A 23,035-nucleotide genomic window follows, 5' to 3' on the forward strand; every position below is an offset into this window, starting at 1 on the left:
TCCGGGCCACTGCACATGCTGCTTTGCCATATCATTGCACTGGGTTTACAGGAACACTACCAAGTGCAAAACACCCAGCCAAATCCCTCTGTGCCTAGAATTTGGACCAGCAAGGGTTGAATCTGGGTTAGCTACAAACTGAATAACCATCACCAAAAGTCCCACTTCTCATCATGCTTAACGAAGGGCTGTGTGGGCCAGGGATGAGTTCTGACGGAAAAGACCGTGGTTCTATTTCCATTTCTTCCACTGATTTGCTGCTTAGGCAAGTTCCTTCTTGCACTATGTAATACAAACCAGTAATCATAATAATCTCATGCATGCTGCTTTTACACTGGTATCACTCCAGTGACTTCAGTGGAGGTCCTCCAGACATACAAGAGCAGTATGAAGACTTGAGATCTTCTTCCTCTTCGCAAATGTGGAGCCTGATCCAAAGCCCACTGAAGCCCATTTGCTAGTATGCTGTGAACCGTTAACATATATAATTAAAGTGAAATCAAGAGAAATTAGCAAAATACATTTTGTGACGCCGGTGCCTTAATTTTACCACTTTCGAAGGGTTGGGTATTGGCTAATCTGCAGTTGGCCACCAGCCCCTAGACATTAGCTTGAAGAACTGGCAAGTCCCTGCTGTGTTAAAAATGGATGTTCTCCCCTGGGTTATGAAGATCTCAGGTTTCAGAAGCTGAAAGAAGGTTAACCTCCAAGTTTACTTCTTACTGATTATGATCTTTATTGTGAATTTCTCTCCATTTCTTCTAAACTGGCACAGCGAAATGAAACTGGTTGGTTTCACTCTTGTTTTTAGTCAGTTTTACTCTCTTGGCCATGTTAGAGCATGCTAGAGGAAGACTGGTCTAGCAGTTAAGGTAGTGGTTTGGTACTTAGGAGAGCAGGATTCAATTCTTGCCACTGTTGCAGACTCATGGTGTGACCTCACAGAGTTGTTTCCCCTGTGAGTGCCTCAGTTCCCAGTCTGTGACACAGAAATATTAACCCATCCTCTGCCTATTCTATTCCAATTGTAAAGTCTTCAGAGCAGGGCTGTCTCTCTCTCTCACTACATGGATGCACAGTGCCTGGCACAACGGGGCCCTGATCTTGGGGCCTTTATATGCTACTGAGAGAGAGATTGGGTTTCCATCACAGCTGGAAAATGTTTAAATCTTCTTCCTGCTCTCTCTCTTTTCACAAGCTAATGAAAACCATTTCCACTGAAACTTACAACAACCAAAAAATTATGGAAGCTCATATTAGGTCCACTTCTGCAGTCACTTCTCAGGCAAAACTCCCACTGAAGTCAATGGAAGTTTAGTGTCATGAGTGAAGTTAGAGTCAGGACTTCACTCCCACCCCCTTTGACGCCCATCTCAAAAATCTATCCTGAGCTTCCAAAGACTGGTTAGTCTCTAAGGTGCCACAAGTACTCCTTTTCTTAAAACAAAAGAGGAGAGAGGTTGTCCTGAGAGTTACTGTGGGAGCTTTTTTGGGATGTTCACAAGTCCACATCACTAGGTGGCAACACGGAGCAGCTATGCCTCAGATTTATTGAGCTGTAATCAGGCGGAAGGGGCTTTGGTTACTGTGTTTGTGATGTGGCTGGTTTTATATGGTTGTGTTAACTTTGAATAATGGGGAGGAGTGATTTCTCCTTCTATACATTTGATTGATTTACTTAGATAACTATAATTATATTATGTTAGCATCGGCAGCAACCTGGTCGAGTGGTTAGGGCTCTTGAGACGAAGTCAGAGACCTGGGTTGGATTCCCAGCTCCGCTACAAATCTGCTCTTTGACCTCAGACAAAGCTGTTCCCCACTCTGGGTCTGTTTTCCCTCTCCCCCTTTGTCTGTCTTGACTATTTAGACTGCAAAGATCTCCAGAGCAAGGGCTGTCTCTCTCTGTGTGCACACACAGTGCCTAGCATGATGGGACCCTGATCTCAGCTGGGACTTCTAAGGGTTGACCTCAGCCAGGATCAGGGCCCTGTTGTTTTAGATGCTGTCCATAGACAGAGGGTTAATTATCACACCCTTACTCACACTGAGTAGTACACTGTTCCTCAAGTAGCCCCCTTGACTTCAGTGAGATTATGCCAAGCACAAGGCACAATCTAGTGAGAGTCATAGTAGCATGATCTGGCCCACGGTAGGGGACAGTCCCTTCCATCTTCTGTCACATCAGGAGGTGAAAGAAATGCTACTGGGGAGCCAACCACAATCACCAGATGGAATGAAGCATCCAGACTTTGGGGCTGAAGCAGATGGTTCTAGACACGGATGATAAAGGAAACTCTTAAGAAGCTGGGAATGCTTCTTCTCCAGGGAGATAAAATGGTTCCCTTCCTCCCTCTCTTCCAGCAGTGAGATACTGTAGTTTGCAGCATTAGCATTACAATTGTCATCATGAGGCTTCAGAATGATCAACCCGTTGAGAGGAATAGGAACGTTCAGACCTCTTGGAGTTATTGTTTCAGGCAGGTGGCAAACGCAGGTAGACCTCGCTGATTCGGTTCACAGCTGGTTCCTGCATCAGAAGTTATCTTTGCGACCACAAGGGCTAGGACTAATGGTAATACACATACAAGAATAATGATAATAATTCATAATAATAGAGACCTAATTTTTTAATTAAATCTGGATTTTCCACCTGCAAATGGGGATAATAGAATTTCGTTCTCCTCACCCTTTGTCTGTCTTGTCTATTGAGACTGGAAGCTTCCTGGAGAAGGGATTGTCTCTTGCTGTGAATACTCCCTAGCACAATGGGGACCTGCTCTCAGCTGGAGCCTTTAGCCACTACTTTAATACTAATTATTAATTATTAATTTATTTTTATTATTATTAAAGCTGGGGGGAAATTACCAGCTAAGACCCTGATCCGGCAAGGTACCCAGCACTCTGATTCTGACCCAGCAAAGCACTTACTTACAGCTAAGCACCTGGGTAGTCTTATTGAACTCCATGGGACTGCTCATGTACTTAAATGCTTTGCTGGGTCAGGGCCAAAACAGTCAGGCTGAGATCCTCAAAGGTAGTTAGATGCCTGTCTCCTGTTGAAATGAATGGGAGTTTTAGGTGTGTAATTATCTTTGAGGATCTGGACCTCAGCCCCTTGCAAGATCAAGCCCTCAGCTGCCAGGAGCTCTCCCCATTCAACCCCTAGCCCTGCTCTTTTGACTGTCTGTTGATGAAATGGAACGGGGAGTACAGAAGTGGAAATCCCCAATATGCATCAGTTTCAGTCCTGATTTAAGCTGGCTACTTTTAATTTTAGTGTTGGGGAAAAGTGTGGTAAAGAGAGTTTATGAATCAGACATTAACAACTCAATAACCTCCCACCCCGCTGGACTCTAACTTAAAACTCTCTGGTCTGTTCACAACTTTGGCTGCCATCCTGCAAAGACTTACGCACAGGCTTGACTTCACACACTGTGTGTAGTCCCTTTATTCAAGGCCCTGACCCTGGAATTGGAACCACACAAGCAGGCCATTGGCTTAAAAATCACGAGATTGTAAACAACAACACATTTTGGGTTCTTTTTATTCCCCTTTTCATTTTGGAGCCTTGGGGGGGGAGGGTCGGGTCACATTTCCAAGCTTTTATTTGCAACCGAAAGGGCTAGAAACATCTCTTCTTTAAATGAAAGCCAAGATTCTTACCTAATCCTATGACTCCAGCTTTAAGGAACACAGTAAATATAGCCAGAGTTGGCCAAATTGACACATACACATAAGTAGCTTCATTGTTGGGGCTTTAAGTATTTGTGCCGTTGTTCATAACTGTAGCTGGAAACTTTATTTACTTATTTGTTTGTACAGGACCAATAGAAGCTCTGAACCAGAACGTTCTGTCCATATAAAGTATCTTTAGTTGGATTATCTTGTATTTTCTTCTTTTCCGATATTTTTTCCTACCTTGTTTGCACCAAGACACATTTAGGCCCAGCTCCTGCAATCACTGACATGAGCGAGTAACTTAAATACACTTTGTAAGCCCCAGTTAACTCAGGGGAGCTACTCACAAATGGAAAGTTATCTGGGTGCTTAAGTGTTTGCGGAAATGGGGATCTTAACTACATGATTTTTTTTCTGGATTTAAAGCAAAAGCCTGACCCAGCAAATTGTTCCAGAGCTCTTTGCAAGACCAGGGCAGCCGACAAGTTGAAATCAGCTCAGGCCCTGATGACGGCCACATGCTTTTAGCTTTATGCCTGGGCATAAATTCAGTTGATGGCAGTGGGGTTGGTACATATGTGAAGTTAAGCAGGTGTACACATTTTTGCAAGACTGGGGGGCCAGCTTTTGAGTTAATTCCAAGGCAAAGAGAGAGGAAACTGTTGCTGAATATTTGTGGCTTTACCTTGAAAACCGTGGACCAAAATCCTGTATAATCATTTGCCAGATTGTTCATAATTCATTAGAAGCCAGATATTTTGTCATTAGCTAATTATTATGGTACAACCCCCCCCCCCCCGCCCGGCTAAATACTTTAATAAGTATTGTCATTAGTTTGCAACAAGACAAATCTAGCTGAATATTCCCCCCCCCCCTCCAAAGAAGTCACCTGGATGCTGTATTTGTAGGACTAATAATTGTCTGACAACGTGACAAAGGGTAGCTGGATTCCACCTCCCCAACCTGGGAGCTGGACACTTCATTGATTGTTGTGGTTGTTTTTTTGTTTGTTTGTTTGTTTTTTTTTTAAACTATCAATTATTGATTTGCAACAACTGTAGCCAGATCCCTCCCCGGAAGCCACCCTTCCCTGGATACTTGATGATTAGGAATATTTGCTTTTGCTACAAGACAAATGTAGCAACGACGGAGTCGCTCTTTGCAACTTGTGTTTGCTCGCACCTGACCGTCTGCAGGCCGGAGTCTCTCTCGAGTCCCCCCCCCTTTGTATCTGTTCGCTCCGAGTTCTGCGCCTTCAGCCTGCTGACTGCACCCCCCCCCCGGCTTTTTGCTCCTCCTTAGGGGGGGGACTTCACACCAAGCGCTGTGCCTGGGACGAGGCATCAGCAAACGAGCCTCCGATCGCATCCACCGGGAGGGGGGGTGGGGAAGGGAGGGAGCAATTGAATTTCAAACACAAACAACTGCATGGGGCACCGACCCGTCTCCCGGGAGCCAACCTGCTTCTAGCACCACCGGCTCCCGTCCCCCCGGCCCCCCACCCCAGCCCCCCCAGGCCGCTTGCTCTCCGGAGGGGTGGGGGAGAGCCGCTCGCCGGATCGCTGGGGTTTGCCTCCAAACTTCACCCTCCTCCCCCACTACCTAAGCCCGCACCCCCCCCCCCACTTTCCAGCAGCCTGGCGCTCAAGGCGAAGATGTCCCGGTCCAACAGGCAGAAGGAGTACAAATGCGGGGACCTGGTGTTTGCCAAGATGAAGGGCTACCCCCACTGGCCTGCTAGGGTAAGGAGCCTGCAAGGGGGATCGGGGCTGGGGGGGGGCGGCGGTGTGCAAAGGGAGGGGGGTCGACACTGCCCCCCTTCAATGGGATTCTCCGTTGCATAACGCGGGCTTTTGCACGTTGCACGGGGGGTGCAAGGCCGACCAGGCTCAGCGCCCCCGGCTGGCCCAGGCTTGCTCCCCCCACCCCCCGCCGGGCAGAGCGCACGTTGAGCCGGGCAGGGGAGCTCGTAGTTTTAGATTATTGGGAGCCTGGGGATCTGGGAGGGAGCCTGGGGATCTGGAGTGGGACGCAGCCCGTGCATGGGATTATAAAACTCCCAGGCTAGGTTATAGGTATGGGGGCCAGGAGACCTGGAAGTGGGGCACCACCTGGGGAGGGAGATTTAGATTATAAACCTCTGTGGATCTGAAATTTAAACGTAGCCAGGGAACCTACATAGACTAGCCCTGGAAAACAGAGATTAGAGGATAACACTGTAAAAACTGGGATAGAACAGGGCCCGGGAGCCTACAGATTACAAGTGGACCACTGCCCTGCTTTCCAAGGATTATAACCCCTAAGATTATCTGTATAACGCTCAATTTTACCTATGCCCAAGAGAGTGTAATATCGGCTTTCAGGTTTTGTAGTTTCTTCATCTCTCTTTTCAGCCATTTTTCATAGGATCGAATTTCAGCTTCCACGTGAGAGGTGTATTTCATATAGTTTGTGTGAAATCAGGTCAGATAAATTATACAGAAAAAAGAAATTCAGTGTATATGCTGTTCTCTGTGTGAGCGCAAAACCTGCAATTAGACCATATAATAAATAGGTAGGAAACGACGCAGATTTATAACTAGGTTAATCTATTACTTTGTTTTAATGTGTGTTTATATATGCTGCCCTGTGCATTTTCATGCTGGACAATACATATAGTGCTCTGAAACAAAAGCTGGTAAATATATGGAAGCCAGATGGATATTTGTAGTGCTCCATGAGTGTTTACATGGTCCTGTCTGTTTTCATGCTGTGCAGTACACATCTCTGGGAACAAAAATTAGTTCATACACATGTAGCTGGGAGTCAAAGTAGACTATAATAAATATATACATTGTGGTTTTGTGGCTGCTTTATATGACTGCACCTTTCTCCATATTTTCTATGATTGTGCATTATTATTCCATCAGCGCTAAAAGCGGCTGCAATTTAAAAATAAATATCACTTGGTCTATTGCCTGCTAATGATGCAGTTTGTTTAAAAAGTGAACCCGGTTGTATTCAGAGTTTCCTGCTAGGAGGGTCTCCTGCATTTTTTTGCTAATCTCCTTGGAGACAGTAAGTGAAACTAGACTTTCCCTGTTGTGTTTTAGTGGGAGGAGGGGAACTGGAGGGGGTACCAATGGGGATTGTCATATTTCATCTTCAGTGCAACAAACAGAGCTCTTCTTTATTTTTGTAATATTAGACTCCAGACAGAATTAAGGCTATAGTCAGGGGGTCACTGGTAACTGCTTTTGCCGTCTTTGTCAGAGCTTTAAGGGTTCTTGTTTATTTATCTTGTAAATTTAATTTAAAGGCACAGTAGTTCCATTTAGGTGCCCTGGGCCCTATGGGCCAAATCCCCAGATCGTGTAAAGTAGTGCCCATGTGTTACACCAGCTCAGGATCTGGCCCTTTTGGGGGTTCCTTTGTCGTGTGATTGGTTGGAATTTTAATTTTGCCCGGTACTAAAAAGCAAATGCCCAGCTAGTGCTAAGAAAGTTTCTCTACGAAGCTGTGTTGGCTCAGCCTAGGAAATGCGGGGGTAATTCTGGAAGCACATGTGCTGGTCTGTTGCCTGCTTTGGGGGGGGAGGTTTGTCAGACCAGGCCTGCAGACGACATATCTTATAAGCTGGTAACACACGTCCACGTTTGTGTTTTCTTCATTAGTTCAAACTAACGGCGGAAAAAAACAAACCAGAACTTCAGATGTTTCCTCCTTATTTTGACCTCGTTTAGTTTTTGTGCCTCTGTTCTAGTGAAACTCTATTAATAGACCTGGGTCCTAGGCCCACAAGCTCAGACTTCTGACCACTTGATTCCCTTATTGGCATCGGGGCCCTGTTTTGTGTGTGTGGCTTGATTGTAACATAAGTCCCACGTGTTATTTCCGAGCACATGTGGGGTCCTTAGAGTCATGTGGTGTGCCGGATACCGTGAGGCTGGGTTAGGGAATTGTACCCCAGTGGAACTACATGGGTGATGATACACCAGTGCAAAACCCTATAATGCAGTCGCACTGCACTGGTACAGAATGGGGTTACACAGCCATAGGGTTAAGGTGCCGAAGAAGTCGTGCATTGGGTATAATTTAATTTCACTCCCAAGTGGTGCTGCTCAGGTTAAAAGTACTTTGTTATTTCATAACGAGCCTGATTTGATGTTACTGGCTGTGTCCGAACAGCTGGATATTGTAAAGTGGGATTCCTACATGATTGCCCCGATTCTGCAATCCGATCAGCGCCTCTGGACCCCTGGCGTAGCTCCCATCTCAGGATCGGGGCCTCTCTAGGTCCGTGCAGAGAGCCTGATTCTGTTGCAGCTGGCAGGAATTCTGCCCTTGTTTGAACTGGAACCAGGGTGGGGCTGGTTGGAGCGTGTGTGAACAGCAATGTTTTAAAAATCAATATAAATATTTGGAGCGTTTTGGGGGAGTGTTCTGCTGCTCCCCGGGATAGGCCCATCCAAGCCAATGGCAAAGTCCTGATCCAGGCTTTTGGGCTCTGCCATACTGTCGTCGTTTAATAATAAACAGGAGTAAGATTGGGCTGGTGTGCAGGCCTAAGTCCAGATTCAGCAAAGCACTTGGCACACGTACGTAACTGAGAGCTGGGGATTTAAGCATGTGCCAACGCTTTGCAGAATTGGGGCCTCCACCCTCGCTCTCCTGAGCCCTGCTGATGTCCCCAGACATAGGTGTGAGCGGGGGCTGCAGCAGGAGCTGCCCGGGGAGGGGGTGGTTTTCCTAGCTGCTTTATCTGGGCTCCTTGGGGCCTGATCCTGGGCTCTTACAGAAAGACAGCAAGAGCCTTCGCCATGCACTTCAACGGCAGCCAGCTCCAGGTCTTTAAGAGACAGACTTCGCCAGGAATCCAGTTGCTCCGGAGCGAGAGGGTGGGGAAGACAGACTCTTGCTTCAGAATACGTTGCTGGTTATTTTTAAGCGGTTGATGATGCAGTTTAAAATTTCCTTGGAGGATTTGCCCCCGCCCTCTTCCTCCTCGGTGCAGACGGGACAGGCTGAAAACGAAAGCGATTTCAAATGGAAAAATCGACCCAAAGAGCAGCTTGTTTGAAAGCGAGTTTTGCGCAGCCTCCCCCCCCCCCACTCCCTCCTGGCTTTTGTGGAATTACTTCTGTTTGGTTTCATACCGTGTGGGGGGAGGGGCAGGGGGATTATAACTTGGCTCTGGCCTGGAAATGTGTTTGAAAGCAGCTTTTCGAGGAGGAGCCAACAAGTGATCCTCAGAATCAGAATGTTTTCAGCGTGGGGGGGGGTGTTGTTTGGGGGGACGGGAAGGGGGCAGCATGGGCCGAGTTCTTGTTCGGGGGCTTTTGATCTCTGGCTTGAGGGGAGCATGGATTTTGCTTTTCGAATCTGTTACGTTTCTCCCAGCCTGATTAAGGGGATTGCCAAAAAGGAGTGTGAGAGGCTTACTGCGTTTCTCTGGGACCTCCCTAAGGGACGTGTCTTTTCATTCCTGGCTGGAGTTTTGCTTCAGGAGAGGAAAAAACTCTTCCTTTGGCTGCGTGTGGCCTTGGGGGCTTGATTCCCCTCTTCAGAGGGGCCTAGGAGTGTGTGGAAGGGGTGAATTAGAGGAGCACCCACTTTAAGACCCCTTGACGTGCCTCAGGGCGGGGCGAAGCGGGCCTCTCCGCGGTGTCACTGGGAATCGGGCGCTGAGATTTCCGCTGGGAATTCTGCGGGGGGAGCCAGCTTGTCTGAGCTCCCTGCAGATCAAATTATAAAACAAGTGCGTGGGGGAGGAGGGGAACACAGGCAGGTTTCATATTGGGCATGTGATCCACGCAGTGCACACAAAGAACCGCTCTATTATTATTATTGTTTGTAGGCCAGTAAGAGCTCGAGGCCCCGGTCAGGGCCCCATTGGGCCGGGTGCTGCACAGACCCACAGCGAGAGACGTGCCCTGCCCCGAAGAGCTCACGGGCGATTATTTCTCTGATGGCAGGATCAAGCTTGTCCCTTCACAGCCATGTGAAGGTGTGGGGCCGGATCCTCTGTTCCCTGTGCAGCCGTTCGCACCAGTGCAAAGTGATGTAAAACGCTCCCACATCACAGCCACAGTGTTTTGCTCTCTGTTTGCCTTGGTGTAAACAACCCGACAAGCTTCAGGGCAGTGGGGAATAGGACCCAGTAGATTTGCTCCTGGTAGTAAGCACTGGAAATATCCTGCACCTCCTTTGCCAGTGAGCAATCCTTAGTCAGGGCAGGAAATCTCTGCAGGATGCAGCCTTGGAAGGGCAGATACTCCTGGCCTTACTCCCACAGATAGGGTGACCAGATGTCCCGATTTTATAGGGACAGTCCCAATTTTGGGGGCTTTTTCTTATATAGGTACCTATTATCCCCCACCCCCATCCCGATTTTTTAACACTTGCTATCTGGTCACCCTACCCACAGATAATCCCATTACTTGTGTGAGTAAACCGAGCAGGGTTGCTCACACAAAAAATGGGCCAATTTCTTTAAACCTTTAAGATTTTTTTTTAATGTGTTTTGGTCTGGTGCATTTGTGCAAAAAACCCAGGGTCTAAATCAGGTGAGAGTGGAATCTAAAGAGACAATCAATAAATTAAAACTAGAGAGGCATAAACAGGAGGGAGGCGTGACCAAGGGGACTGCTTGAAAGTCATTTTATTTAGATCATAGTTCAGTTAGGTCATCGGCTCTTTCGGAGCGGGAGCTCTCTGGGAGCCTGTACAGCGCCTAGCACAATGGAGTTCTTGGCTGGTCCCTAGGCTGTACTGTAATTAATATGACTGACCAGCTTTCATTGTTAACATGTCTTGTTAGTTTTAGGTTGAGATTTATCGGGAGCCCCAGTGGGTTTAAGCTCCCAGTTGCCATTATGGGACTCGGGCAGCTTTGAAAGGCCCACCAAATGGCCGTCATCACCCCAACTGCCTAAAAGAAAAAAAAATCCAAACAAACCTAACCCGTGAAATAATATTTGTAACCTAAAGGATGGAGGGGAAGGTTGGCTTTGGGGTTGAGGTGCTAGCCTGGGACTCAGGAGATCAAAGTTCAGTTTCCAGGCTCAGCTGGGTCCAGTCGCTCCATCTCTCTGCGCCTTTGTTCTCCATACTAATCATTACACCTATTATGGTAGCACTTAGGGGCCCCGACCAAGACAGATGGTGCCAAGCACTGTATGTACGTGTGATAAGAGACCGTCCCTGCCCTAAAGAGTTCACAATCTAAATATAGACAAGAAGTTGGAGGGGAAACTGAGGCACCAAGAGGGACAGTGACCCAGAAGGCCAGTGGTAGGGACGGGCATAGAAGCCAGATCTTCGTAGCCCAGCTCTTTAAGCACAGAGCCGCTCTTCCTCTTGATTTTAAGACCTTGGTTGTGTCGATTCAGAATTCCAGCTCTGCGGAGCGGGGATTGCATCTCCCTCTGTCTGTGCAGCCCCTGGCACGATGGAGCCTTGGTCTCCGTGGGGGCCTATCGGTGCAGGTAGCAATACAGGGATACACACAGCTGCTGCAGTCGCTCTGCGTTCCCGACCTTAGGGACATCCCCCTCTGCAGCTATGGGATCCAAGTCCCTTCTTAATTATAGCCACATTATTTATTTACAGACAATTCAGAGGAGGTGTTGCAGGTTTGCTCCTGATCCTTCTGGGGGAGAAGTGCGGGGGGAGGTGCTCAGCACCTTTCAGAATCGGGGCCCCAAGAGGCTTAAGTAGAAGGCTCATGCTGCTGGCTGCACACAGGGCTCCTCGGTGCTGAGGTTGTGCGGGGAGGAGGTGGATCTTTGGCACCCTGCAGGAGCGGGCCCTTCAACTGTTCTTGGGGCTTCCTTGCTTGTGCGCCCTGCCTCTTTAAACGAGAAACCGGATCCTGGTGGCCTCGTTGCTGCAGGCCCCAGGCTCCGCTGCCGCTTTAAGGAGCTGGTCTCTGCGGGCCACGCCATTTGTTCTGAAAGGCAAGAAACTAGTCGGGAGCCTCTTAAAGGGAAACGCCATCTAAATCGGCACCCAGGCCCCGGCTGTCTCCTTGCAGCGACGCCCCCGGGGCTCTCTTCTCTCTCGATCCTTCGAGAGTGAGGCGGAACCCGGCCTGCCTAATTCTGACCGGGATCCCAGGTTTGGTCTCGGCCCCGCCATCAGAACAAGGGGGCAGCTGCATCCCCAGAAGCAGCGAAAGGACAGGGCTTGGCTGAATATAAAGAGGCTTTTTTATTGTGGCTGCCGGACTCAGACAGACCCCGTGGTCCTCTCTGGCTTCCAGTCTTGCCCCGCGTCGCTGTACGCTCGGGCTACCTGTGCACCGCCCGCAGTCACCTGAATTGCCTCCTCTTGCCTCCCCTCGGTTAACCTCAGTTTCCCCATCTGTTAACGATAGGGGACTTGCCCAGGGGCATGTGGCGTCTGGCAGAGTGGGGAATTGAACCTGGCTCTCCCAGGCAAGTGCCTCGAGTGCAGAACCAGCCTCGCCCCGTCTATCCTGGCCTGCAGGGCGAGTCCTGACGTTTCGCTCCAGATACAAGCACAGAGGCTGGGTGCGGTGCTGGAGTGGGAGCGGCTCCAGGGTGGGCCCCTGGGTCGCTGCGTTCTGCCCCCTGCAGCAGCCAGGCCCTCCTGGATAACGCTGTCTGAGCCACGCCCTTCTCGGTGGTGGGCAGGGCAGCTTTCTAGCCAGGCTGGTGCGCAGCAGTGGCCCTGCCTGGACCAAGTCGAGGCTCGGCTGTAGCCAGGGGCCACTGATTGCCGCAAAGGTCTGGTTGAGCAGCCTATGGGCCCGATTCTGCAGGGTACAGCGTGCCCCGGCGTAGTGCCGAGCGCTCCTGGCTCCCAGCGGCTTCCGTGGGAGACCCTGCCGGGGGCTGAACTCCCAGATTCCAGCCGTGTTAGCTTTGGATCCACCTGGGATAGGTCTGTTACCTTGTGCCTCTGGGGGGGCCCCTGATCCTCAGTGATGCTGAGGCCACTCTGGCAGCTGAAGGGCTTGAAATGGCCCCTTGAGAATTGCCCCCTGAGTAGGGGAACCCCCTGGCTGGTGTGGGACTGTCGTAACCCTGCACTGTGGCTATTCCCTGCTTCCCGGGGGGCACAGAAACAGAGCGTTAAATAAGAGCAGCCTTGAGGCTGCTGTGATTGGCAGTGGGGCCCTGGAATCTGGGGAGCACAAAGGTGACCTTGGGCAAATTGCTTAGCCCTTGTCTACACAAAACAACAGAACCTTTGTAATGACGCTGGTCTAGTTAAAGCGGTACAGCAAGGGTGCAGGTATACTGGTATAAAGGTGCTTAAACTGGGGGATTTAGTCCCGTACAGGAAGGGGAATAAATTAAACTGGGCTCAGGTACCTTTGTACTGGTGTAGCTGCGTCTATGCTAGGAGTTGCACTGATATAACTAGATGGGTGAGAAAATCACGCCCCTAGCTGATGCACTGATACTGGTATAAGGATTGTGGGTGGATCTGGCCACGTTGCCTTGCTATTGGAAATTCCCCCCGTAATAAAGTCTTGTTGGGCTTTGCCAGTGTGATACGTTCCCAAGCGTTTTCCTCTCTCTGACTGATGAGAGGAAGGGTCTTATCAGCCCAGAATGAGGGGGGTAAGTTAAGGAGATGGGATCTGAACGTGCCTGGGATTCCCACGTTAAGGTCCCGGCCTAACAGATCAGCTGTGATCAAGAGCTGCTGCGTTTAACCGGGCACCCAACCCACCCCTAGCGCTGACGACGAAGGGAGAGCGCCCCCTATTGAGTCACACGCACTGCTTCCTCCAGCGCCGTGGCTGAGGGGGAGGTTCGTACCGACTCCAGGGGACAGCATGGGTCCTATTGAATCACCAGTACCACTTCCAGCAGGACGGCGGGTTTCCCATCCAGTCGCAGAGCGAGGCGGACCTTGCTTAGCTTGCACTGGCCCACCTCCTGCCCAAAGAAAACCAGCAAACACCCCAAGGAAGCCAATTGGGTCGGCCACCCCAGTGACACCACCCCAGACCCCGGGGGAACGGGCAGCATGGGCAGCGTCTCCTCAGTGCACACCCAGCACTTCAAATGCATCACCCTGAAGGCCTCACTCAGCCTCTGTTCCCCCACGGCACGGTGCCCAATCTCAGGGCCTTCTTCAGGCCCGGGCTGGCTCTTCCTCTTACTGTCTCTTCCATGACTTCCAAGCTGGCTTTCGTTCGGCATCGGAGTTTCCGAATTTTCCGCAAAAAGGAATTTTCACGGGTTTTGTTTTGTGGAAATGTTCGTTGTATTATCGCTTATAACATCAACCGTAATTTAGGCTGTCCAATTTCAAAATGGAAAGTCAACATGCTCTCTTCTGCAGATGGCAAAAATTGAGCATTACGATCTTATCGAAATGCTTTGTTTTGATTTCCACACCCCACCCCCCAAAAAACCCTGATGTTTTGTCAAAGTCACTGTGTTCCCGCGGGAAGTTTCCATTTCAATGCAACAGTGTTTTCCAGTGGGAAAAAGCCCGGCTGGGAAATTCTCACTCGACGCTAGTTCTGGGGTGAAGTTCTCTTCAATAAATGAGACTGCAACAGATTTTCCATCTGGATCTCGATCTCGGAGATGCTGATTTAATTCCAGAATTTTTCTGGCTTGACACTGAGTTTAGAACCTGGCTGGTTTTCTGTGCATACGCAGGGAGCTCCATGACTCTCCAAGTAGCCTTTTGCCATCCACCCGAGAGAGCTGGTTTGGAGTCCTGCTTGGGAAGGCAGATGACATGAGTGTGTTTGCCCCCAGCCCAGCCTCTGCCTGTCCTGGTGGACGTCTGTTCACCTCGCATGGCGTGATCCGGGAAAGGGTCGGGGTGCTGCTTGGAGGAGGAGGTGCAGAGGCCAGCTGAGTGGATGCCTCAACCGGTGCGTCCACACAGAGCAGATACTGCCCCAGAGCCCGTGGGAGTTAATCTGGTCTCGCTTTGCCCATCTCCTCTCTGCACTGCTGGGAGCCTCCAAACTGCTCACTGCTCCAATCCACCAGGTGCCCCTCTGCAGAGCCAGCCCAGCCCCCTCCCCCTGCCCAGTGTGTGGGACGTGCAGTAATGCAGACGCGTCGCATGCCAGGCTGGCTGAGGGGATGTCTGGGGCTCTTGGGCAGCAGAGAGGGAGTACAACCTTATTTTCTTTTCTCTGTCCTGTTCTTCAGGCCTGTCACATTCCCTCCCGCACAGCCCTGTTTCTCGGGGCAGGGCCCGGGGCTGTTGTCAGAGCAGCATCCCTTGCTGAGGGAGCCGGCCTCTCTCTAAAGTGGGGACTCTGGCGTTCAAGGATTCGGCATATGCTAAAAATGCTACGGTACCAAGCCTGGGATCACATTCCCTGCCATGGCCTCTTGGCATGGTGTGGAAGCCACAGAGACAGAACTCTCAGCCTCCTGTTCTGAGCTATGGGAGAATCACCCGCTTGCGGAGTGCAGTCTAGGGCCTCTGACACGCCACTGAATTGCTCAGATTCCATCCGGCAGAGAGTAGTGGGGCACGTCTTTTCCATTCGCATGGCAGTAGTGGCTGGGAGCCACACTCGTGGGCCAAGACCCCATTGTGTGCGGTGCTGTAATAGACATAATAAGAGACCGCCCTGGCCCTAACCAGCTTACAATCTAAATAGCCAAGAGAGACCAAGAAGGAGAAGGGAAACTGAGGGACAGGAGGGGAAGCGACTTGCCCAAGGTCACCCAGCAGGGAGGCCAGGTTTCCTGAGTCCCACTCCAGCGCTCTAGCCATTAGGCCACACGGCCTGCCCCCGACACTCTAGGTAACAAACATTGTCCGCCTGTCGCACTGCTACAGCAACCATCTGAATTTTCACCGTGTGCCCCGTGAGGGTCACGATCCCCCATTTTACAAGTGGGGAAACTGAGGCATGGGCCTGGGGTGGGAAGACCCTCAGTGCGCTGGTGGCTCGACTCCCGTCCCCTATGAAGAGCCGCGACTGGGAGCTGAAAGTGAAAGTGGGAGCTGGAGAAAGTCGGCCCAGGGAAAGCCACTGAGCACAAGCAGGCTGAGCAATCCTCTGGAAAAGATAAAGGAGCCCCGGGTTATTGCGACCTCTCCCTGCACAGAGCCTGCGTGCGGCAGCTGGGTTGCTGCCTGACCTTCCTGCTGATTAAATGTAAACATGAAACCCCAGGAGCCTGATTCTCCTTTGCACCCAGGCTCCTTTACGCTGCTCTAGGGCCTTGCGGTGGGTGTTGGTGATATTCCCTCTCTCCCAGAGCGTGCTGTCAGCGACAGCCAGGCCAGGTGCATCTCCTGCTGTTCCCCGACGGGCCTGATCCTGCAGGGAGACAAGGGCACTGGGCAATTCCCCAGCTTGGATCCCAGGGCCCGGAGTCATTTAGACCCTCTTGAAAATGTCACCCATCGTCTCTCAGCCCCGGTGCCCCCCGGGGTTCGTGCCTCGTGCACACAGCAACTCCCGGCTCCGGTTGCCACTGCCTCTCACTCGCGTGGTGCTGGAGTAAATGGCTGCGCAAGGAGGCAGGGCCCTGGAGGATTGGGAGGAAAGAGGGATAACAACACTCGCGGGGGGGGGCGGGGAGAGGAGGAGTTGGAGCAAATGGCCACTAATGCTTCTGGGGAGGGGGGGGGAACACCTTGTTACGACTGCGACACCAGCTGAAGGCAGTGGGGTCTGCGAAGGCCCTGATCCTAAGCCCAGTGGAGTCAGATTCCTCTTGAATCATGCGCTGGGAGAGTGGGATTAAAGGTGAACAAGGATGCTGTGCTGACCAGTGGTCGGACCTGAGGGAGGCAGGGAGAGGGAATCCCAAGAATCAGCGCCATCTCTGCTGTCGACTCTTATTTTGGGAGAGGCTGGGTGGGCTAGTGGTTAGGGTCCTGCACCAGGAGCCCTGGATTCTGCTCCTGGCTCTGCCACTGCCCTCGGGGAAGTGGCTTTCTCTCTCTTGCTGTCTCCGTTTCGTCTCTCGTCCCTCCATCTGTCTCGTCCTTTCACACTTAGCTTTTCGGGGCAGGGACTATCTCTTGCTGTGTGTCTGGGCCGTGCCCAGCACAATGGGGCTCTGATCTCACGTGGCGCCTCGAGATGCCGCTGCAATACACAGAATAAGTGACTGTGGGTGAGTCGCTCGGCCCCTCGCTGCCTCAGTTTACCCACTTGTAAAAGTGGGTGTAATCCCTATCTCCCAAGGGTACCGTGTGGTTTGAATTAGGTCAGTCAGACCCTGGGGTGGGGGTGGTCAGACTCTTGGCCCATCACATGTTTACACCAAGGCTCCTTTACGCTGCCAGGATGGTGCAAACACTAGAATAGGGCCTGGGGTCTCAATCTCCCCAGGAGAGCTGTGGGCCAGCATTGTCCTCATTGGGTCGGGGTGTATGGCATCAGGAGCTAGCCTGCTGTGACTCTGACTCATTGTTCCTTTCTCATCGCTGCTCAAGATTAGTCACAGCTGCTCCGAAGCGGGTCTGAGACCTGGGGACACCTTTGCCAAGCTCCCACTCCCCCATTTGGTTTTCATATCGGAGATGGAGGGTTGGGGTGGGGAGAGGCAGGCAGGCGGTCCACACAACACAAATTCTTAAAGATTAAACCCTGTGATCTTGTAGTTCGCTAGCACAGCCTAGGGCGTGACAGCTGCGTGGAAGGGCGGGCCTGACCTTTGTCCTATCGAATCAGGCTAGGGAACCAATTCCAACCCGCAGCAGCCGTGCTGGGGCTGCTGGTTGGCTGGGGCCGGCCCATCACCAGCTGCTGCCTGGCACGTTCCTGCTTGGGCAGCAGAAGCAATGGGGCCTTTTCATATTGCAAAACAGAGACTAGCTGATCATCTGAGGATCCCGAAGCACTTTGCAGACACTCAGCCTCCTAGCACAGCTTGTGAATCAGGGGAGGCCCAGGGGAGTGTGGGCACAGTTGCAGGGGTGGGAAACCCAGGGCTTGGAATAGCAGGGGGGCTGCAAATCAGGATTTGAGAGGACACGGACAGAGGTGGGCAGGGCAGAGGCTGGGGAGCAGGGGCACTGCAAGTTGAGAGAGCCCCACTCACGCAGGGAAAGGGCTGAGGGGGCTGGGGGCGGGATTGGAGGGCACACGCAGAGCGGTGACAGGGAAGCTTGCCTATTGTCTGCCATCTCATTGAACAGAGGCAAGTTCGATTAGTCACCAGCCTTGAGTCACTTCTCCCCGGTCTGTACGTGACCGTATGACCGAGCTTTCTGGGTTCAGCCTGTCTGGTGTGGGTGGGCAGCGGCGGCTGGCGCAGTAGCTTAGGACTTGCCCCCTGCATCGCCAGGCAGCTGAGCTGGGTTTGATCCCCGCTCCCGCAGCCCAGGCCTCTTACTCTGGGTGGGTGGGACTCCCCGGTGCCGTGGAGGAGAATGGTGGGGGAAAGCAACAAGCGTCGCTCAGTGTCGCCCCACTGAGCTTCTGCCCTGCCAGACATTTTTTCACGTGGTTCGCACAACTGAAGCACACTCGCCTTGCAGGAGTGGCTCTTATCCCGCAGGGCTGGGCCTGGCTCCCCGCCCTGGACATCGCGACTTGGCATGTGGGGTCACAGCACGGCTCTGGTTTGGCCCAGCCGTCTCTCCCTTTGATGGTTTGGGGGGGGCTTTCAAATGGGGGGCCTGAGGCAGATTGGCACCCCTGCACGTGTGCACGACTGCGGGCACCACTGGTTGTTAAGGACAAAGGCGGGTGGCGGAGATGCAGAGCTCTGGGTGCTGTGATATCAGGAGTCACAGACACGCCCCCCAAGGTAGGAAGGAGGGTAGTGGGTAGGGCACTAGAGTGGGAAGTAGGATATCTTGGGTTCAGATCCTGGTATTGCTATGGACTCCCTGTTGGACCTTGGGCCAATCATTTCGGCTCTGGTTTAAAAGGCACTGAGGCATTGCTGTGCTCAGTGTTGCAAATGTTATGGGTTTAGGAGCCTAAGCCTCATTTTCAAAATGGATTTAGGCACTTGAGACTTAGGCTCTTCAATGCGTTAAGTTTGCCATGCTGAGCCCTGCAAGGCCTTAAAAATCTGGGCCTTGGTTGCTGTGTGCTTCAGTTTCCCCATCTGTAAATTGGGGATAATCCTTCCCGGCCTCCCGGGGAGGATGGGAGGAATGAAATCCATTAATATGAGGGGTGGAGGGCGGTGAGGGAGTGTGAAGATACTTTAATACAGTAGCACTTAGCTCTTATGCTGGACTTGTCATCCGTGGATATCAGAGGACTTTACCAAGGGGGTCACTGTCGTTTAGTCTCATTTTCCAGCTGGGGAAACTGAGTCACCAGGCGGGTTGACTTGCTGGGAATAGAACCCAGGTCTCCTGATCCAGTACTCTATCCACTAGGCCACGCTGTACCCCCTGCAGCTACTGTAATAGCGTAGCTGGGGCCTCACTTCCAGACAGTAGCCAGTGCGTCCCCATCATGTGACTCCTTATTTGCATCTGGCCTCCTTCTGGCCCTGGTTATCTGGTACCCGCAGACACGGCAAGGCCGCTAAGACTCTTGGGCTGGGTCGCTGCAGGCTCAAGATCCACCTGGGGAACAGATCAAAACAAGAAGGCGCAGTCCAGGGTGTCGCTGGAGCCAACCTCCCCACCCCACACCCAGGGGCGCAGAATCCGTGTGAAATGACTTGGGTTTCCATGATTTTCTAGGTGGCTGGGAGGCAGGGGGGTCAGAGGGGCATCAAGCAGCCTGAAATCGAAAACCCTGTTGCTTCCTGTCTGTTGCGGGCTAACAGCTTCCCCGGCTGCGGTTACAGTCACTGGGCAGGTATATTTCGTGATCCTGCAGCTTTGGCGCGTCCTCTCCCAGCAATGGGAGCAAGGAGTAGATGAGAGGCAACCTGACCATCCTTTCCCAGAACGAGAGCCAGGTAGCCGAGGTCCCACAGCACTCCAGGGGGAGCTGAGCTCCAGCCTGCCCAGAAGGGCAGGGGGCCATGTTGCAGCTGAGTTCCTGCCACACGGAGCGATGAGGCGTACGGGTCTAGAGAGGCCCTACACTGCTGGCACCGCTAGGCAGTGCTGTAATAATAAAAATGGCCAGAACAGAAGACTGGGAGCTGGAAATCAGTGAGTTCTTGTCCAAGCTTTGCAAGAGCCAAGACTGGTCCTTCTCCTGCTCTGTGCCTCAGTTTCCCTATCTGTTAAACAAGGATGATGATACCGACCTCCCTGTTTCACCAGCCCAGGAGGGTAAAGTCAAGGTGTTGATATGTGCATGGAATTAAGGGCTGTAGAGCAGCCTGTGTGGTGAACGCAGCGCCTCCATGAGCCGACCCCCATCCTCTCTGTGGTTTGTATGTATTAAAGCAGCCACCACGAGGCACCAGCTGAGATCAGGACTCATTGTGCCAGGTGCTGCCCATGCACCCAGGGAGAGACAGTCCCTGCCCTGAAGAGCTCACAGGCTAAACAAAGGATGGGTGAAAGAAAGGATTATTATCCATTCATAGATGGGGAAACTGAGGCATGGAGCGATGTCATGGCCTGATTTCCAAGGAGCTCTGGAGAACAGGAGCCGAGCTCTTTTGAAAATTTACCCCTCCGTTTTGGGCACGGAGCATTTGAAAAGCCAGCCCCACGTTAGGCATAGAACCCCTGTGTCCCAGTCCGGTGTGCTGCCCACTGGACCCCACTGTCCCTCTGCCTTGAGAGTGACCGGAGACTGCGCTGGGTAGACTCCGGATCCAATCCATCGTCAGTCTGGCCATTCCCACGCCGGGAATTGTTCAGATCTGGCCCTTAGGTTTTCCTAGATGTGAGCACTTTGCCCGTTCAGAACACACTGTACTTTGGGTTCCCCCTGACTGAAGTCCCTATTGATTGATTTGTAACTCTTGTTAGCAAACAGCTGCCAAGAGTCTGGGTCTCCCCAATGCTCCCTTGGCTTTGGAGGAGCTTTGGCTTTGGCATCAGGGGCTTTTTTAAATACTGGGGTGGGAGCAGAGAGTTCTACCACCAGAGCGGAGCCAGGATCGCCTCCCCAGGTCACAAAATAGCAGCCCTGCTTCACCCTGCAAAGCACCTTGGCTAATCTTTAACGCGCTCTCTAGCACTGTTGTTCGCTCTGCGCTTGTCCAATAAAGAATCTGTTACCTTAGACGTAATCTACTGTGTATATGATATTAAAATGTGCCCGAATATTGTGATGTGCCTTTGCAGACTTCCTACCAAGGATTACTGAACCCCCTTTTCAAACCTTAACTAACTTCCCCCCCAGCAGCTCTGTGATTTAGGTAGGTCTGATGCCGCCCCGTGCCTCAGTTTCCTCATCTGTAAAATGGGCATGTGACTTGCCCAAAATCATGTTGTGAGTCAGCGGCAGAGCCCAGGAGTCTGGCTCCCAGGGGTAGGTGTTTTTGATTCCAGCACCTTTCTACCCAAGAACAAGCTCTGGTTCCTCTGAGGTCCCACCAGAGTCGTAGGAAACTGACCCCTCTCACAGACTTTCTTGCGGCCCTCCTTGGTGGCTTTCTCTGGACATTTTGTCTGAATTAGTTCTGGCTGAAACTTGGAGCTATTTCTAGAAACTATAAAAAGCTTCCAGAGAGTGACTTTTTGCTTTTATTCACACATGGGTGGCGTGTGTGTATGATTTTTATTTGCTGAAATAACAGCATCTGCTGTAAGCTTTAACTGGCTGTCTTTGGGAGGAGGATGAGGGAGAAGGGGACGACTAGAGAGGAAAGATGGTCCAGTGCTTGGGGCACTGGCCTAAGGTATGGGAAGATCCAGGTTCAATTCCCTGCAGTGCCATGGACTTGTTATGTGACCTTGGACAAGTCATTTAGACTATCTGTGCCTCAGTTTCCCATGTGCACAAGGCGGGGTTTCCCCTATCTCACAGGGTTGTTAGGAGGACAAACCACACTAAAGACTGTTGAGTGCTTTGAGATCTACCGATGAAATGGCTATGCAAGAAACAGGCTTTGTTAATGAGACCTGAACTAGGTATAAACATCCTCCAGGGAATGATGGATCCAGACTTGGAGCCGTAACCTGAGCTGGTGTGAACTGGTGCAGCCTTACTCCCCTCTGCTGATTCATACCATTGGAAGGTCTGGGCCTTTACCTGTAGCTGAGCCCCAAGCAAGAACAGCCATTCTGTAATTTAAGTCCCAAGGCCTCATGGGAGGTGTAGTCTGGCTAGAGAGCCAGGCCCATCTTGGAAAATTGGGACAGGAACCAACCGAACTACAACTCCCAGAAGGCACTGCGGCAGTTTACCAAATGGAACTATTTCGCTGTTTGGGGTTTTTCAGCCAGAAATGAAAGCGTCCTGCCAAAAAAAAAAAAAAAAAAGATCCTTTGGTCAAAACCTGAATTTCCTTTGCCCCCAGCCGGAGTTAGGAACCTTCCTAGCCAGTCGCTGGCTGCCTGGCGTTAGGACAGATCTCCCAGGGACTGACAGGCTGGGCCATCACTGCCCGTTCCTGCGGTTAGATGCCTTTGGCTGCAGCCGGTGGGGCAGGAGGCTGGGCAGGCCAACGGGCTGGAAAAGATCACCGAAAACCTCCACCCCAGTTGGCAGTAGTCCTTTAGCAAAGAGGCTAAAGCTCTGAAGGCCCATTTTGCCCACTGGATTCGGGCTGAGGCATGCGCTGGCAGAGAGTAGGACGCATGGGAAACTGACCTTGCCGGGGCGTGCCTGCTTTGGGCACAGACAGAGGTCTCTGTTCTCCATCCTAGCCCACTTGCTAGCTTCTGCATAGGGGGAGGGGCGATTCAGGGTTTTTTTCCCCCCTCCTCCTTGCCTGTGGTATTGTGTGGCCAGGCGTCTTTATCCGTAAAGGCAGGTGCAGCTTGTGTTCCTGGCTCCCCAGGGAGAGCCCCTCACACCTGGCCCGGCTCTGGTGCGGTGGGAGGGTCCACAGCCAGCCCTGACACTGTGAAGATAAAAGTCGGGGAGCTTGCGATTTTCTTTTCCTTTTTAAACAAAGAGATTCAAAAGACAAGGGGTGAATAGGCGGGAGATTCTGGCCTGGCCTTGATCCTTCCAGCCAGAGCCATCAGCAATGGCCCCTGAATATTCCCGATTAACTCCCAGTGCAGATGCTCCAATTCCAGAATCAAAGCACTTGATTCCGAATTCCACTTGATGTGCTGCCCATGCACGCAGTAATTGGGAGTAGTTAATCTCCTCTGCATTCACACCCTGCTTTATTGCGAATTAACTCTCACATGTAGCCAAGTCCTTGGGTGGGAGAAGGGAGCGGCTGTTCTGCGCCTAGAGCAAGGGACTGGGAAGAAGGCATCCTGGGTTCTAGGCCCAGCTCCAAGAAGGGAGTGAGGGGTGTCTAGTTCTTAGCGTGGGGGGAGGTTGAGAGCGAGGACTCCTGGGTTCAGTTCGCAGCACTAGCTGGGGATGGGGACTAGAGATTAGGGCAGGGAGCTG

At 51.7% G+C, this 23,035-nt stretch overlaps 1 protein-coding gene across 1 annotated transcript in view; it reads left to right on the plus strand.

Moving 5' to 3' along the window:
* Nucleotides 1-5,169: 5,169 nt before the first annotated feature.
* HDGF (heparin binding growth factor) overlaps nt 5,170-23,035 on the plus strand; it is a 29,894-nt gene continuing 12,028 nt past the window's right edge. The window contains exon 1 of the mRNA XM_084613920.1: nt 5,170-5,423. Coding sequence (XP_084470046.1) covers nt 5,337-5,423 — 87 coding nt within the window. The 5' untranslated portion in view covers nt 5,170-5,336. The remainder of the gene's footprint in view (nt 5,424-23,035) is intronic.

Source organism: Lepidochelys olivacea (assembly GCF_965140295.1).
Source record: "Lepidochelys olivacea isolate rLepOli2 genome assembly, chromosome: 24".
Classification (NCBI taxonomy): domain Eukaryota; kingdom Metazoa; phylum Chordata; order Testudines; family Cheloniidae; genus Lepidochelys; species Lepidochelys olivacea.